This window comes from Rhipicephalus sanguineus, chromosome 10 (assembly GCF_013339695.2).
Source record: "Rhipicephalus sanguineus isolate Rsan-2018 chromosome 10, BIME_Rsan_1.4, whole genome shotgun sequence".
Lineage (NCBI taxonomy): Eukaryota > Metazoa > Arthropoda > Arachnida > Ixodida > Ixodidae > Rhipicephalus > Rhipicephalus sanguineus.
This window is the reverse complement of record NC_051185.1, coordinates 23,923,072-23,941,662: the sequence shown is the minus strand read 5'-3', so window position 1 is coordinate 23,941,662 and position 18,591 is coordinate 23,923,072. Positions and strand designations below refer to the sequence as shown.

General features: G+C 45.7%; 1 protein-coding gene across 1 annotated transcript; it reads right to left on the bottom strand.

Annotated features, from left to right (window-relative positions):
• Positions 1-7,160: 7,160 nt before the first annotated feature.
• On the bottom strand, positions 7,161-9,710 carry LOC119372413 (GILT-like protein 1). Its single transcript, XM_037642889.2, has 2 exons — positions 9,696-9,710; positions 7,161-7,806 (listed from the first exon to the last, which is right to left on the bottom strand). The coding sequence occupies exons 1-2, from the start codon at positions 9,708-9,710 to the stop codon at positions 7,222-7,224; spliced, it is 600 nt and encodes a 199-aa protein (XP_037498817.1). The 3' UTR covers positions 7,161-7,221.
• Positions 9,711-18,591: the final 8,881 nt, after the last annotated feature.

Below are 18,591 nucleotides of genomic sequence, written 5' to 3'. Positions count from 1 at the left end.
TTAATGTCTCGTGGACTCGGTTCCACACCCCACAGGTGATTCTTACACAGCGGCTATTGGACCCATTAAAGATAAACCTTAATGATATAATGGTAATGAATAATAGATTGAGTTCATTGGCGATATCATATGATGATATATTCCCTAACAACGCGAAGTTACTTCCTTGGAATGTACTGAATGGACTTTTTCAAGATCACTTAAATCAGATTAGTACGACTGTTGTGATAGCAACTGATGCTTCGCAGTGTGAGGAAAAGGCCGGTGTTGGAATTTTTTCCACACACCTAGACTGGTCCTTTTCTGTAAGACTCCCTGATCATACACCAATATTTTTGGCTGAATTCTTAGCTGTCATTTTGGCCCTGCGTAAACTTCCCGTCTCCATAACTTCAGTGGCTATAGTAACCGATTCATTATCATTGTGTTCTGCTTTAACAACACCAGCTGAATCACATACTCTGAGATTATTGCGCGCACTGGGTCCACAGCATTTGCGAAACCTGCGGTTAGTTTGGGTTCCGGGGCATAAAGGAATAGTATTGAATGAAGTTGCGGACACTTTGGCAAAGGCTTCCCTTGCAGGCCCAGTCCTTGATCTACTTCCAGTTACGGCGTTCGTCGCTGCGGCCAGATTTAGAAAGTACGCTTTATCATTGCTTACACCTAGTCTCGCTTCATCACCAGATTTTCAACACCTTCAGTACCCTTTGAGCAGAAAATGGTGCAAAACAAGGCAGATAGAAGTAGCAATGACAAGATTGCGCTGTAGGATCCCAACTCTTAATTTATACATGCACAGAGCTGGTCTGGCGATCTCTCCTACATGCTCCTTTTGCAATGAGGCAGAAACAATCGAACATTTCTTGCTGGAATGCCGACGTTTTTCCTCTCTCAGAAAACGAACAATTGAAATTGTAATGCGGCACCTTGATCTGCCAGTTACTTCAACTATACTGTTATCATTTGGGGCTTCTGTGCTGGGGCACTCGGACGGGAATATATGCAGTGCTATTGAGAAATTCATATGCGAATCAAATCGTCTTATTCGACACATCAACCGCTAATAATTTTTAAAATTTTCATAATGACATAAACAATTTGGCCATTTGGGAGGTTATGCAACACGGTCTAATCAAAAACTAAAAATCATTGAAAAAGAAAAAGACGCTTCATTCTAATTGATACAGTAACGTCTTTTAGCTCTTAAAATTTTCAGACTTTATGATCCGCCCGACTCTTGGCCGATCCCCCTGAGTGGGTAGGTGCCATCATCCAAGGAGCATCATCATCATCATCATCAACACCAAGCTTCGCTTGCCCTAATTTTCCCGATAAGGCAAGGGCTCCTGATTTTTTTTTTTTTTTTGCGTTTCCTGCATGCGAACGGCTTGCATGTTCTCGAAACGTGCGCTGTCGCTTTCCCTGTGGGTGACGAAAGACCATTACTCTTACCTAACCAAACCTAGTTAAGGAGTACGGGGGCCGGGGCTTTTATTATTCGTCAATACCAGGCTAGACCACAGCAAGAAAACTGCGCAAGTATCTCTCAAAACCGAGAAACAGAATGAATATGCGCAACGGCACTACAAACAGCGAACCCGGAGCACAGGGAGTTGGGCTAGTTAAGAGTTGGTCGACTTGAGACGCAACGAAATGGCGTGTAATCAGACAATGACTACGCGTAAAAAAAAAACAGGACCCGCGCTCGTCCTGGTCGTTTCGTGCGCTATTTCGTTGTGTCTCAAGCGAACTCACGTTATAGACTAGACGGCGTGGACAATTAATCAGAAGCCATACATGGTCTGAACGATTACGCCTGGCGGGCAAGAACAACTGAGCGAAAGGCTGCCATCGCTGTGTCTTCAATTCTTATCTTTTACCAACTACCTGATGTGTTGTTGGCGAGGATCAGTCGCAAGATGAAAACCTAAAGAGGTTCCGAGAAATGCAGGCACCTCGGTGTGAGGACTAACGACTTCTTGTCAGCGAGGACATGTCAAAATATTGCGCAAATCATCTATTGTCTCGATGATTTTCGCGATTGTTCTTGCACACTTGTTAGACGGCAACAATTTCTTTGTTATAACGCAGAGTGATATCGGAGGGTTCGTTGCCTGGCCGTTTCGAGAGCAAGACCGCTGCTCCAGGAGAGGTTAGGCTGGCGAAATAGCGACGAACGGTTGCAGTGTGCAGTAGCAGTACGTGCGCGCAGCGCCCCGCCACGGTGGTCTAGTGGTTATGGCGCTCGAATGCTGACCCGAAGGTCGCGGGATCGAATCCCGGCCGCGGCGGCTGCATTTTCGATGGAGGCGAAAATGTTTGAGGCCCGTGTACTTAGCTTTAGGTGCACGTTAAAGAACCCCAGGTGGTCGAAATTTCCGGAGCCCTCCACTACGGCGTCTCTCATAATCATATCGTGGTTTTGGGACGTTAAACCCCAGATATTATTAGTACGTGCGCGCAGAGTCAACGCGATTCCTATTTGCGTTAAGGCGCAGTGCATGGTTCTCTAAGGGTTAGCTCGGTTGGTTGTGGCGACACGGTGGCACACTACTTCCTAACTCTAGGTTGCAATTTCAAGTACCTGCGGCTACCCACCGTGGGGAAACTGAATGAAGTGCCACCCTTACATGGAGGTTACACGCACGTTTAAACTAGGCGCATGTGGTTAAATGTTCTCATTTTATTTTAATTCACTGATGCAGCATAGAAAAAGCCCAGCACGCGCACCCCCCCTCCCCCTCTCCCACACGTTGTTAACTTCCGGCACTGAATGTGGTTTTATGAAAACCTGACACATTAGCGCTTTGAATTTACACTGGCAGAAAACTGCACCCATATCTATACAAGTATTGCACAAGCAGCGCAGGCAAGTTGTAATGGCATTGAGAGCTTACGTTGCGACCCTTGAAATATTTTATGTTCAATGCAGCTATACAATTCAGTTGAGCGCCATATTCCCAATGATAAACACTTCATAGTAATAGGTACCCTAGAATGAGGAGATGCAATTCTCATTTGTAACCGAAGTTTCCGAAGGGATGACAAAGATTATGTCGAATACTCAAGACCTCATTCTTGTGTGAGAAGCTAGACGTTTCGATTGCAGCGACTGATTTAGAACGCGCACATAGATTAGGTCGGCTCCATGAAAACAAAAATCGACCGATTATCGTTAAGTTCACACGGTTTAAAGATAAGACCGCTATCCTTCAAGCTGCTTCCAAACTTAAGGGCTCCTCTTTCGCTGTTCGAGAAGATTACTCTGCGCGCGTGCGCGCAGCCCGTAAGAAGCTTCACACGTTTGGTGTGCAAACGGGTTCTCAATTCAAGATCCGTTTTGACAAGCTTCTCATTGACGACAAGCAGTTCGTCTATGACGCCGATTCTGATTCTGTCATACAACTAACAAAGTAGCCATCAACTCGTATCGCTGGTCTTCCACTTTCCCATCGTACCCCTCCCAGCCACCCGCTGTCAAGAAGCCCAACGTTTCACACGATGAGGGTTATGCTAACTAATGCTCGAAGTTTCTTGCCCAAAAAAGAAACGTTGGAAGCAGTCATCACAGATGATGACACTGACTTTGTCATTATCACTGAATCATGGCTGAACTCGGATATTGATGATGACGAGCTTTTGAACAACACGTCGTATACCGTTTTCAGGCGGGACAGGCCCGATCGTAAAGGCGGTGGGGTCTTGGTTTTTGCTAAACGTTGTCTCGTCTCTTCCCTCGTGCCTGTTGTAAGCCAGCACGAGATTCTCTGCCTCAAGATTTCGCTACCGGCAAGCAGAAACATACTGATTGCTTGTTACCGTGCCCCTGATTCCGACATTTCATTTACAAACGAACTTCATTCCGTCATATCCGATATAATATCCCGCTTTCCTCGTGCAAATCTTGTGTTATGCGGCGACTTCAACTTTCCGGATATTAAGTGGGATAATTGCGTCGCATCGGCCCGCGCATCCAAAGATTTCCTTGAAGTCGTCTTCACGTACACCTTAAGCCAAGTTGTTACCACACCTACTCGAGGAAGCAACATCCTCGATTTAGTTCTAACCAACGATAGTGAACACATTAATTCCTTACAGTGTGTTCAAGGTGTTAGCGACCATAACATCTTGCTTTTTAACATAGCCATCGAGCTCCGTGACCGTCAGCCGTCGACCAAGTACATTCGAGATTATAACAAAGCAAACTTTTCCGAAATTAACAATCAGCTGGAATCTTTCTTCGAAGACTTCCAGCGATCAGCCTCTCTCCGTACAGTTGAGCAAAACTGGACACTCTATAAGGGCAAACTTTTGTCTCTTATTGATGCCTATGTTCCTCTCGTGCGCATTCGCGGAGATGCCGGGAGGCCCTGGTATACCAATAACCTCAGAAACCTATCTAGAAAAAAAAGCGCATTTTCCGTGAACTCAAGCGAAGTAACAATCCGCAAAAATGGGACAGATACTTTACGGTGCTGCGTGAATACACCGGCTTACTGAGGCAGTCTAAGCGTAAATATTTTCACCTGGACCTTCTGAGCATTCTGCGAGACAACCCTCGCAAATTCTGGAACTCATTGTCACCAAAACGCACCTCATGTCATAGTATAGCACTTATTAACTCTGACGGGTCATCTGTTCCAGAGGATCAGCGTCCTGATGTCATGAACTCCTATTTTTGCTCAGTGTTCACTAATGAACCTATTGCCAATATTCCTACGTTGCCATCTCGTAATTTTTCGACAATGTCGGAGGTCATTATAACTATTCAAGGAATCGCGAACTTAATCGACAACCTCAAACTTTCCAGTGCACCAGGTCCGGATGGCATAACGGCTAAAGCCTTAAAGGGCACCAAATCGCAATCTAGCCGCTTCTTGCAAATGATTTTCACTCAGTCCATTGCTTCTTCCACTATTCCGGATGACTGGAAAATCAGCCATGTTGTGCCCATACACAAATCTGGTGGCCGTTCCAATCCATGTAATTACCGCCCAATTTCTCTAACCTGCATACCTTGTAAACTCCTAGAGCATATTCTGTATTCCAGCATCGCATCTCATCTTGACAAGCACTCTTTTTTCTTTCCCAAGCAGCATGGATTCAGACAGGGCTACTCATGTGAAACACAACTATTTGAGTTTACCACAGACCTTCACCTTAACCTTGATTCCCGTTTTCAAACTGATGTTATTTATCTTGACTTCTCAAAGGCGTTCGATCGGGTCGCCCATCGTCGTCTAACTTCAAAACTTGCTTGCCTCAACCTTGATACCCATGTACTATCCTGGATTGAGTGCTTTCTCACGAACCGCTCACAACACACTGTCATCGATAACATTCAGTCATCATGTAGCTCTGTCTTGTCAGGTGTACCACAAGGTTCAGTGCTCGGACCTCTCCTGTTCCTGATATTTATAAATGACATCTCTGCCAACATTTCTTCATCCATTCGACTATTCGCTGATGACTGCGTCCTCTATCGGCGCATATCCTCCACCAATGACCAGCTTATGCTCCAGGAAGACTTAAATAAAATTGTAAATTGGTGTTCTGTCTGGCTTATGTCCCTCAACGTTTCCAAATGCAAGTACATGTGCGTTGCCCGCAAGCACACAACCTTAAATTACCAGTACTCTCTCAAATCTTCGACGCTCACCCAAGTCAACTGTTACCGTTACCTCGGAGTTACAATCACGGATCAACTCACATGGACTGCGCACATAAATAACCTTATAAAAGACTGCTCCAAATCGCTTGGCCTCCTCAAGCGATCACTCTTTCTATCCCCAATCCCTGTCCGCAAACTCGCTTACGAAACGTTCATTCGGACAAAACTTGAGTATGCCTCAGCGATTTGGAACCCTCACCAGACTTGTCTTATTGACTCACTCGAAGCAGTACAGAATCGTGCGGTACGTTTTATTGCTTCAAACTATGATCGGCACACTAGTATCACTTCCATCAAATCTTCCCTCAGCATACCTAGTCTATCTCTTCGCCGTAAGATTTCACAACTTTCCCTTTTCCACAAACTGTATTATAAATTCCCTCACCTCAGAGACACCATTTTTCTTCCGCCCAACCGCACTTCACACCGTCTGTTTAATAACCTCAGTGTTCAACGCTTACATGGTACCACTAAAGCCTTCAACAAATCCTTCCTACCAACTGCTATTGAGCTATGGAACGCATTGCCCGAACGAATAGTAAATGAGCAAGACTCCAATAAATTTAGGCACATACTTTCATGTTTTCTCAACTCGTAATCTGCCACCATCACAGTGTTATTTCATGTACTATTATTTTTGTAAAGGCATTTATACCACTTGTTCTGCCTATTGCACTGTATTTGCTTCGCTTTTGAGGTTGTAATCATGTATTCTGTATTTTGCAAACATATTTTTTATTTTTTTTTATTTTCTAGCATTGCATAATAATGATCATGCTGTTACTGATTGCGCTTGTCCCCCCTTATGTAATAATGACCATGCTGTTATTGATGCTTTTGTCCCCCCCCCCTTATGTAATACCCTGAAAAGGGCCTTTAAGGGTAAATAAATGATGATGAACCATGCATGAAAAAGCATTTCGCGTCAAATCGCCGACGATGACGCGCATGCACATGACAATGACGCTCGTCACACTGTATAGTAATGATATGGATGTTAAATTTTATTGTCCTCGCGTCGAACATACAACGGCTTGCGTCACCGATTTTCAAGTCGCTTCATTTTCCACCTCAACCCAATCACACTGACGCTTCGACCGGGCGTCTGAAGTTAGCTGACACCGGTTCGGCGGCCCCTGCTCTCAATTTTTAACGGCAGTTGGCACATGGTTGTCTAGTTTGAATGACAGAAGGTAACAAGATGCGTACACGCAAGATGACATGACGCCTTGTCACTTTGTGAACAACTTTTCCCAGGTGATATCGCAGTATGCTACCTTCACTTTTCGGCGAGGATTTGGAGACAGCATCAAAGTTTGAGGTGTGGGCAAGAAGACCAGTTAAGAGCGGAAGATGGACGGCGTATCAGGGAGCGTATCAAGGAGCGTAGGGGTGGACACGGGAAGTGTTGCATACGGCAGCAAAGTTTCAGGTACCGACAATAAGGTGATTGAAGAGCGGGAAGTTGTGGGGCATATCAGGGAGCGTATCATGGAGCGTATCAGGGGGCGTATCAGGGAGCGTATGGGTTGGTCACGGCAAGCGTTTCAACGACTGAACCAGCCTCTCTTCTTCTTAACCACACACGGCTCCGGTAGTGGCGGTTTGAAGTGCTTGCAGACGGTTTCCTTAAACTGCTTCTGCAGCTGCTTCTGGTATCGCTTGTTGAAGCCGCCGTCGATGACCACACTGGGCACGTAGTTGATGGCCGGCTTGACCGACACGGTGCGCCAGCCCATCTTCTGCAAGAGGATCTTGCCCTGCGGAGACGAGGCGCAGCCCAGGATCTTACTACTCTCCATCCCGAGCAGGTTGCAGCACTTCTGAGTGTTCTTGTCTGGCTTCCAGGCCTTGAGCGTGCAGGCGATGAACGGCAGGTGCTTGTCCGTGTCCGGGTAGAGGGCGATGGCGCACGCATGGATCATGCTCGCCTGGCACTCGGCCTGCCCGTGGCGACAGGTGAAGCTGACGGTCGTGTCGGCCCCGTGCGGCTCCTTCATGCGCGTGCGACCGAACGGCACCATCTCGACGATGAGGTGCTTGCGCAGCAGCTTGTACACCGGAACAAGCTGCTTGGTGATGAACCAGGAGCTGTCCTTGCAGTACGGCTCGTACAGGACGGTCACGTTAATCTGCGATAGCGGAATAGAAGAACAATGATATTCCGTTTAGCTAACGCTAAGGAGGGCAAAGGTGGAACCTTATGCTTTCTCGACCCGCCGCGGTGGTCTAGTGGTTGTGGTGCTCGACTGCCGGCCCATCGATCGAGGAATCAAATCCCGACCAATCCCGGCAGTGGTTGCCGCATTTCGATAAAGCGAAATGCTAAAGGCCCGTGTGCTTAGATATAGGTGCACGTTAAAGAACCCCACTCGGTTGAAATTTCCGGAGCCATTCACTACGACGTCCCTCAATCATATCGTGACTTTAGAACGTAAGACCCCAGTAATCTACGCTTTTACGAGTCTCTTATTAGTGACACCATCATCGGGTGACATTCTAGTTTTTTTTTCCTATCACTTCAACTTCGAGCGCTTCTAGTTTTCCAAAATACTGAGAAAAAGTCTTCTAAAAAGTAAAACTCGTACGAAATCGATGGTTCTGGTTCGACTTTAACGTTATATTGGATACATGTGATATCAGAGGATAAGTTTACTTAAGATAAAGGCCAATTAACTGTCAGGGTAATTGATGAGAATTAATTGGATGAGTTCACTGAAAGAGCAGACGGTTTTCTTGGCACCAGCTGGGATCGTTGCGGCGCCTAGCGGAGTAAATCTCAACCAGGCGCTTCTTTCTGCGTGGCCTCTGAGATCTGCTTCGGCAGCGCGACGGAACACAAAGTGAACGCTAGGATTACACCAGGGCCCACGAATGCCGGGGTGCAAGTTGCACTACCGGACACATAAGTCAAGACTTAGGGTTGCCTCAATTTTTTTAAAAATACTTTAACCGTCTCACTGCTAATTGATTGTTAATTTACGTTTGATTAAATTTTTTTCCCATGTGATTCGCCTTTAATTATTTAGTTTTCATGTTATTCAATTTTAGTTAATCCGCATTTGATTCCCTTTTATTAACCGTAGGTTACATTTGCATCACCTTACGCACTTAAGTATCGATTCTAATTACTTGTAATACCCTTAATACATTGAATATTTTGCACTTAGCATGATTCTAGGTCTGTGACGTCATCTGACCTTAGGCACCATTCGTATTCACGCCGCCGACGTCGGACGCCAATTTTTTTTTTTATTACTCCTGATCCACATTAAAGGCTTCCGCATACTGACGGCACCTGCTGGGCATATGACCTGCAACTTTTTTTAAAAACGTGCGCACGCTATGACATTGCGCGATTAACGACGTCACTGAACGCCACCATATAAGCATTTCGATCTCTTATTTACATTATTGTAGAATTGAAGGCCGAGCTTGTTGCACCTTTTCTTGTAAAAAAGTGGCCACCGACTGGAAGCGCCAAATATTTTCTTCTGACCCTGACCAGTCCCGTGAAGGTTTCGCTGAGCCACAGAGCGGCTCAAGTACCAAATTGAAACTGAAGTAGAATTGAAGTTCTTATCGTCACGGCATAATGTAATATCTAATTCATGAAATTAGATGAGAATATTTCTTTTTAAGAAGTTATTCCATCCATTGCCGCGTGATCGTTGAAAGAATATACTTTATCAACAAGGTAATTTGGCCTGTGTTTTTGAAACCCCAGTGTCGCGCTGATTTGTCTGCCGCGGTGGTACAGCGGTTACGGTGCTCAACCGCTGACCCGAAGGTCGTGAGTTCGATCCCGGCCATGGCGGTCGCATTTCGATGGAAGCGAAAATGCTAGAGGCCCGTGTACTCTGTCATGTTAACGCTCGTTAAAGAACACGAGGTGGTCGACATTTCCGGAGCCCTCCACTACGGCATGCCGCATAATCATCTCGTGTTTCTGGCCCGTAAAACCCCGCAAATAATTAAAGCATCATAACAACAACATAACATCGTTAGTGATATGTATTACATTCGGAGGTCCCATGGTTACAGAAACTGACGAGAGGACCTGCTAATACCAGAACATGTAAAGAGCCGAGTGGAGCATGAGAAAAAACTCAGTGTCCCTTATGTATTTACTTCAGACGACTCCAAGGCAAAAGCCGCCTTCTTTTTCTTTTCAGTCGATGTATCGATGCTGCCACGCCACCCTTCGAAAGCATTCTGCACCTAGCATGGTTTTGCACTGCTTCCAAGATCGGAGGCACCTCACCTGGTTTTGCTTTGCCTCCGTGATCGGACCACCAAGTTATGATGTCATGCCATGACGTCAACATCTTATGGCACGTCACGCGACGTCACGATGACGTCATTGTGACGTCACAAAATATAACGATCTGTGACATCAGCGTGACGTCATATGGTGGCGTCATCACGGGATTAACTTTTTTTGCATCACTCGTCCCCGACGCCGCGGGACGCTGACGCCGCCGACGCGGGACGCCGATGGTCAATTTTCGCGTTTCATGAGCCGTCAAAGGCTTTCAACTTAAAACAGTACGTTCATAAAGATGCTGCAGAAAGGGTAATATCGCACGAACTTGTGACACTACAGTGACGTAACCATTTAACCATTACAGGGAGTATTGCAGCATTAAGTGTCACAAGAGAGTGCCGAGCCGTGCACGTTCAACCGAGCTGAGCGAAAAAATACCGTGAATGAAAATGCACACTGGGCTGACTAGCAAAGCTTAGGTTATTTAGGGAAATCACGACGATACATTCTAATTATATATATATTATATATATAACCACGACATGATTATGAGAGACGCCGTAGTAGAGGGCTTTAGAAATTTCGACTACCTGGGGTTCTTTAACGTGTATGCAAATCTAAGCTAAAATGCGGCCGCCGCGGCCGGAATTCAATGCCGTTACCTTCGGGTCGCAGCCAAGTACGACGATGACTAGACCACCGCGGCGGTTAGATATATGCGTTTAGAGACGCCATGGTGCAGCGCGTTGGGGCCCCATCAACGAGCAATCTAGAAAAAAGAACGCCATTCGATGTCGGGTATAGTGACAAACACCTACGTGCCGGCCTTTACGATATCAGTTTTGATCGCAGCTGGTCCTTTAAATAAGCGAAGGGGGGAGCATATAGTTGCACATGATTCAGTTATTATGTCTTACCACGTGAATTTGGTCGTGATTTTTTTTTTCACCAACTACGCGTTTCGATTTCTTTTGGTTTCAAACTGTTTGCCACGGTCGTCGAGCTTGTGGCGAATATCACAGACCTCTATATTTATCAGAGGAGCTGTTTAGGCTGGAGGTTGCTGTGCATGGTGTTGGCAAAAACTGCGCCGAGCTCTAAGTCGTCACTGCGCTTTGCCAAGAAACTGCCCGGCACATCTGCGCCTAGCTTTTTTTTTCTTTTTTTTTCTTTCACGCAAAGCCAATAAAGGAGCATAGTATAGTATAGCAAGCGGGTTGGGAAAGGAAAGTGATGGGGAGGACGAGTGTTGTGAAGGTGAGGATAAGGGGAAGGAGAGAGCGTGAATCATAGCGTAGCTTTGTGTATTATAGCATAACAAAGGAGTGGGAAAGGGAAAGGAGGAGGGGAAGGCCACGAGCTCCGATGTTTCTTCAGTCGTCGCACCAGTAGTTCGTAGCTGCCAAAGTTTTCTTATTTAGTCAAAATACCCTGCAGGCCGAAAGCGAGGTCATAGGGTCGGGGAACCTTTGTAGATTGTTAACGCGGATTCGTCAGCATACAGTTAAGCAAACTATACGACGAAACAAGGCTGCCAGTGAGAGGCAGTGCTTTGGACGAGCAGAATAAACTAAAAACCTCGAAGAAATGGTCCTTTAATACGTAATCCGATATTCTGTTCCCTTCTTTAATATATTCCGAGCCCGCTATCTTTCTATTCTTGCGGATTTGTACCAGCGCATTTTCGTGCGTCTTCATCAAGAACAACAGTTCAAAGGCAGCATTCCCTCTGTCTTTCGATATACACATGCTCATAAATGCGCGATCGTGTACATCCTGAAGTGTTCTGGGACAGTTTACTGCTGTCTCATAGTAGGGTGCGCATAGTACTCAAAATCGTTAATAATTTGTTCTAAACACGATGAAGCGCCATCTCACCCCATAACACCATAATTGCATTAATTATTATTCACCTAGCGTGTTTTGGCATTTGCAGTTGCGACAAAAATTTGTTAAGAGTATTAGTGTATTATTCCGTGTTTGTAAAGTTTGTATCTATGACGAACTATTTATTGTTATGTGTCAACTTCTGACTCTCCCCTCTTCAGTGTACGTTTGTACTCTCATGCAGGGTGTCTGAACGAAATGTTTTTCGTTTCGGTTTTAGTTTCGTTCCACCGCAAAAAGTTCCGTTCCGTTTCTGTTCCGGATCGAAAAAAAAAACGTTCCGTAACGGTTCGTAACGGTTTTTTATGCAATAATTCGACTTAAAGGTAATCATAAAAAAACATTGAATTTGTGATGTAGTTACTTGCCCTCCTCTTAAGAAAGTGGGGCAAAGGTAAAACGCGTTCTTCAGAGGAGTGGAAGTAACTGTACCACGAATTCCTACCAACTAGCACAAAGCAGTATTAATATCAAAGTCAGAGCATTTATTTTCTCAAAAGACAAACACGATTTTTTTTAGTGGGCTCAATGCTTTGTGTCAAGGGAGTGAGCACGATCTGAGAAGCAGCACGTCATTGAGTGTACTCTCTGATCTGCGAGACCGCTGTTCTGATAGCAAGATAGCCAGGCCTGCGCGGAATTCGCAGCACAGTGACAGCGAAACCTGGAAGAGCGGACTTTGTAGAGTCCATTGTAGAGTCTCTTGGGGCAACTAATACAAGTACACATGCAAGGTACCCACTACGCCATAAATCATCACAATTTTTCTCAAGAAGTTCCCACTGCCCCATTTTTCGTCATTCTTCGGAGAATCGTGGTACTACCCGCTACACATATGTAAGGCATTATGAGCACTTTGTGCTGTGGCTGATGATGATGAAGAATTATGGTTGAGCACTTTGCAGTTTGCAGTGGGTGGGAAGCAGTGTTGCGGAATGGGCGCCTCCATTCCACTCCAATTCCATTCCTGGGAATTAGAACTTGCCGCAATTCCATTCCTTTCAATTCCTCGGATTGAAAAAAACTTAGCCCATTCGGACACTGGGAATGGTCGGGCAGCTCAATTCCATTCCTGCAATTCTTCAACGTGGAAAGGCATCTTGATACTTTTATCGAGTTAAGCATGAACGCCCTATAAAGTATGCATGGTTTCTAACTCGCCAACGTCTCAACCTTACTGTAATTTGTGACATCACTATTATGCCACAGTGATGTCACGATGACGTCACAACGTGACGTCACATGCTGACGTCATGTTATGGCTGTCCCTTTGCCAAAAGTGGGCCGATCCCGGAGGCATTGCAAGACTACGTGAGGTGCAGAGAGCTTAAAAGCCTCCGATCTCGTAGGCTGCGCAAAATCACGTTAGGTACAGAAATCTTGCGTGGGTGAAGAGTGGGGGGGGGGGACGAACAAAAACTCACAGGGTTCCTTATGCATGTGCCTAACGACTCGAAGGCGAAAGGGAAAGCCGTCTTTTTTTTTCTTCTCAGTCGACGTATTAATGCTGCCCCTCCCCTCTTTTTGTAAGCTTTCGGCACCTAACGTGCCTTTGCACAGCCTCCAGGATCGGAGGCATTGCGAGTTTTCTGCACTTAACCTGGCTGTGCACTGTCTCCGTGATCGGCCCACCTTTGACCGAGCTACGATATCATGTCATGACGTCATCGTGCGACGTAACGTTATGTGATGTCACAAATTTTGGCTATCTGTGACGTTGTGATGACGTCATCACGTGATCATTTTCGCATCACTCCTGTTTCGCCTTGTATAAGGCTTTCGCCTTAACACAATGTGCTGAGAAGAAAAAGATCACTTTCGCCTTCTAGTAGCGTTAGGAGATTTCATTAGGCACCATGAGACCTTCTCGTGTCCCCGTTGTTGAAGTCTTGCGCATTGCACCTCGGCGAGACGACGCGGTCGTTACCAAACTTCACAACCGTCGCGCCCTGCGTTGCGTCAGATGCAACTCTTTAGGGTTGGCTCCCAAGAGACGCTTAAAACGACAAGGCCCGGCGCTCCACTCCTCGCGTTTTGATGTATTCCGAAAGTCTGCGTCTGGCCTAGTGTTTAAAGGTGGCCTTCCCAACATCCCCACTAAGAACCTCACTAAAGATTTACGTTTACCCTCAAACGACCGTAACCCACGACAGCTACAGAGCTGTAGCTCCGAGACCATTTTCTTTTTCTTTTCTTTGACTTCGTCTAACCACATTAATGTTTGTTCGGCCCAATTTTTGTTCTTTCCTGGTCGCATAAGTAAAAGACCAAAAAAACAGGCAAGATCAACACGAGGAACACGTAGATCCAGCCGCATGCGAGGTTCGGCTGGCTATTGCTGATATACTAACATGTATTTACGGTCGCATCCATCACTAAAATGTTTGCCTCGTCCGCACTGTCTGGCAGAAAGCACGCACATGCCGGCTTCTTGGCAGTGATGCATGGCAGAGAAAACTATCCTAACCCTGGCACGAGAGCGGCGCAACGAAAACCACGCGCGCAAATAGTGAAAGCGTCAAACAACCCCAATTTTAGCTACGACGGATACGTTGTACATGAAATACGTCGAAAGTAACGAACTTAGCATCAGCCTGCGTGAGCACTGCGCGCGAAAGAACGTGAAATTTTGCAAGTATAACTTGTTCGTGGCATAATTTGTTAGGCATACTCGGAACTGTAGGTGGCACAGATAATCAGACATTTGCACTGTCTAACGTGAACCATTTCTTCTGAATGTTCCTGCTTATTAGCTCGATCTACAGTTCTAAGTTTGCAATTTTACACTCACAACTGAGGGCATAAGTGAAAGATAGACATGGACTGGGGACTTAGGAAATCGGTTATTGTTATTATTCTTTGTTTTTTCTAGTAACCTACACGAGGTTCGAAGCACGACCGCTTACATTTCGCTCAACCTGTAAAACAGCGCAGATGACGGGGCAAAAACTACAGCTACAGATGGATGCCAATGCTGGTTGCTGTTTATGTACCTTCTTACCACGTGAGATTTTGCACACGGTTCACCGTGCGTTACGAATCGCGGTGTGAGTCTTGTGTTAACAAATAACCGAGCATTCGCCGCACTATGTGCGCTTTATCTAAAAGGCCTACGATGGGAGAGCCCACCAACTTGATGAAACCGAATTCCATGCACCGTCTTATCGCGACATTGCCAACTCGAAAAGACATGCACGTTAATAAGCTATACATCCATGGTTTGAGAATTAGCCGATAATTAGTAATGTTGATAATCACTCTTTGCCAAAGGCTAATTAGTATCTGTGCACATAGGATGAGAGGCAGGCAGCACATAAAACACAACAGCAGAAGTTGATACACATGGTCTCCTACGAACTTTTCCTAACTAGTCCCATTTTACTGAACCTCATTTCGAATGCACAGAGGGAACGCTTTTACATTTTCTAACTGCGTAGCAACGTCTGTGCACACTCTCCTTTTAACGAAGTTGAGCTTGTTAGTAGGAATTAATCATGACAGAAAGCAAAGAAAACCAGCCAACCCAAACATCGACTATAAACTGAAACGGCGCACTGTAGCGAAAGTGAAAGTACACGCACAAAACTCCTCTGCGTGTGCTCACGTATGCTGTCTCGCTTTCATTTTTTTTTGTTCATGTGTGCGTGCCTTACCTTCTATACTATGATCAACTTCTTGCGCTATGTGTTTTGCGCCTATTCAGTGCGAATGGGGTTTCGCGTCGCTGCCGGATTACCAAACGTTGTAATTGAATGATGTAGCTTGGACAACTAAAAAAGATTGAGATGTACAGGGGGGATTGAAAGAAACGTGAACAGCGCGGAGCGCTGTTTTCATCGCACTTTGACCTTGGCAGCAATAAGAAGATGTGAGAGTTACTCTTGATTGTATCATGGATGACTCTAGTGCCTTTTTATTGCGGTACAGAACACAACCGCTTGAAAAATGCGTAAGAGCAGAGAATGTAAATGCCGCAATGTTCGCGTTTCTTTCATTCGCCAGAGCAGGCCCGTGTCCACGGGGAGGACACGTCCTGCCCCCCCCCCCCCCCCCCCCGGAATTCTGATGGAGATGGGTGTTTTACCGAAAATAAATAACGAAAATATGTGTTTTTCTAAAACAGTCAAGGCCTTCAGCAAGTAATTCCTCACCCCCCCCCCCCGCCCACCCGAAAATTACTCCTGGCTACAGGCCGGCGCCAGGGTAGATGTTTTGTTCAATGTTCCCCAGAGCTACTGGAACATTGTTGAAGCGTAGTTAGTTAGCTGAGAGGTAAAAGAAGCTCACGTGTTTTGTTGACGGTTTCGAGCTACTAGAACATTGTTGAAGCGTAGTTACGTAAGTAAAGAAGCGTCATGTTTTGTTCAATGTCGTGTCGAGCTAGCGGGACATTGTTAAAGCATATTTAGTTAGCTGAGTAGTAAAAAAAATTACGTCTTTCCTTCAATTTCATCTCGAGCTACTGCAATATTGTTGAAGCGCAGTTAGTTAGCTAAGCAGTCAAGTTCATTTCTCAAAAAAAAAATGTAACAGTATTTAAGGCACAAATCGTACTATAGAAGCCGCAGGAAGTGATTAGAATCTGCAAACGAAGTCGTGTTTATATTGCTACTAGCCACCATAACATTGCGTTTTATTTGGCTCAGGTTGGTCTGCGTTCCAAAGACTGCGTGAAAAAGAGTAAAAAAGGTAACTGCGACCGGTGCGCGTCTGGATGACAAAGAGAGAGGAATAACTTTATTCACGGCACAACGAGGTCGTTGAACTTAGCTTGCCAGTGGTTATTGCCACTGCCAGTGGCAATATTGCCAGTGGTTATTGCCAGTGGTTAGATTGCCAGTGGTGGCCAGTAGCTTGCCACGACCGCTTCGGCCCAGTTATTCGTTTCTAGGTGAATACGGTGGTCAGTTGACGACAGGAGTAGCTCCCACGCCTCGAGGGAGGAAGCTGGCAGTGTTGTCTTTAGAGGTGGGTTCCCCTCGCATTCCCAAAGAATGTGATTTTGGGTAGCCTTCATGCAGTTGCGATATGGGCAGTTTGGTTGAATTTCTTCTGGTAAATTTCAAACAGCAGATGAGGGCTGGCAAAAGAATCTGTTTTGATTTGCCTCCAGATCGTAGCCTGTTCCAACGCCCCATGTGTCCTCTATGCTTTCTTTGGCCTAATTGTCTACTGCAGGGGTCGGCAACGTGCGGCCCGCAGAGCAGTATTATGCGACTCCCGGCACGACCAAGCGATGAACAACTCCACGACTTTCTGCGTCTGTCGGCAAACAGCCTGGATGTAGGCATTTGCGAGTTGGCTAATAATCTTCAGCGCCAAAAGTCCCATTCAAAAAGTTCTTCCTTTTTTTCTTTTTTTTCTTTTAACCTATCTTGACAAATTGCAACGTTTTGATATGCGTGCTGATAATTAACACAATTTCTATTCTAGTTTTGTGTATCATTATTGTCAATTCGCCGAATATTCCTATTGGCCTGCAAAGCCCCCCCCCCCCCCCCCCCCCCTCCCCTCAATTCGCCGTGCGGCCTCCGCCGTGTCGGCTTCATGCAACTCGGCACTCCGCCTCAAAAGATGGCCGACCTCTGGTCTACTGGATTCACTTGGTTGCGTATATTATAAAACGAGCCCCTCGAAAAAAATAACCTTTCCTTAGTATGTACCAGTCGCGCACAACTACGCCCGGAATGGTTGACCTGATTTCTTTCTTTCTCGACCTTTCCTTCTTTCTATTTTTCCGCTCTACTTGAAGGTGCCTCTTAGAATACGTTCTGCGAAAAAAATTACTCAAAACGAATATTTTCGATTTGCGAAATTCGAAAAGAAGGTACGTAAGCTTGAGCGTAAAGGCGCACCACATAGGGTAGCAGAAGAGAATAGAAAGAGCGAGCACCCAAGCCTTCGTGGTGTCATGTATGTGTTCATAGCCATCTTTGTCGGAAATTTGCTACAGATTGCTTTTCGAGAGAGCTTAACGCTCTCCCACATTAGGGGACATAGGACTTTAAATTGTCTCCATTTTTTAGTGGCGCGGTTACCAAATGGTACTCTCGTCTCTCTTCCAGGCATATGCGGTCGAGGATATCCGGTTTATGAACATTAAGAAACTTCCTGGCTTTCGGAATATTCATAAGCAGTCTTCTACGAAATAGAAATCGGCGGCTCTGGTTTAAGCTTAGCAGTTATATCCATATGGATGCATGTGATATTGGAGCATAACTTTACTTAAAATGAGGGCCAATGAACTGACAGGATAAATAATGAAAATTGATTGGTTGAGTTCAATGGAACATTGTCAGCAGCTGGGATCCTTGCATCACCTGGCGGGACAGACCTCATCCACGTGCTTCTTTCTACCTGGCCCCCGAGATCCGCTTCAGCGGCGCGACGAAATGCACAGCGAACCCATGGAATACACCAGGGCACACGAATGCCGACGTGCAAATGTCACAGCCAGACAACGTTGCAACTATGTCAAAGACTGGGCTCACCTCGAAATTTTTTGTTATTGTGGAATAGGTACAGCTGTCCAACCCCAACATAACTTGAATAGACGCGTCAGCCCATTACGTGAGCTAATTTCAGTGATGTAGGGCGCTTTCATGTGTTCTAAGACCGTAATTATCTCAAGGAAAGTTGTGCGCATCATACGCATCCAATATAACTTGGACTTGAACCAGAAGCACCAATTTCTATTTTTTAGACGACTTTTTCTGGACATTAGAAAAACAGGAAGTAATTGCTCGACCGTATGGCTTGGAGA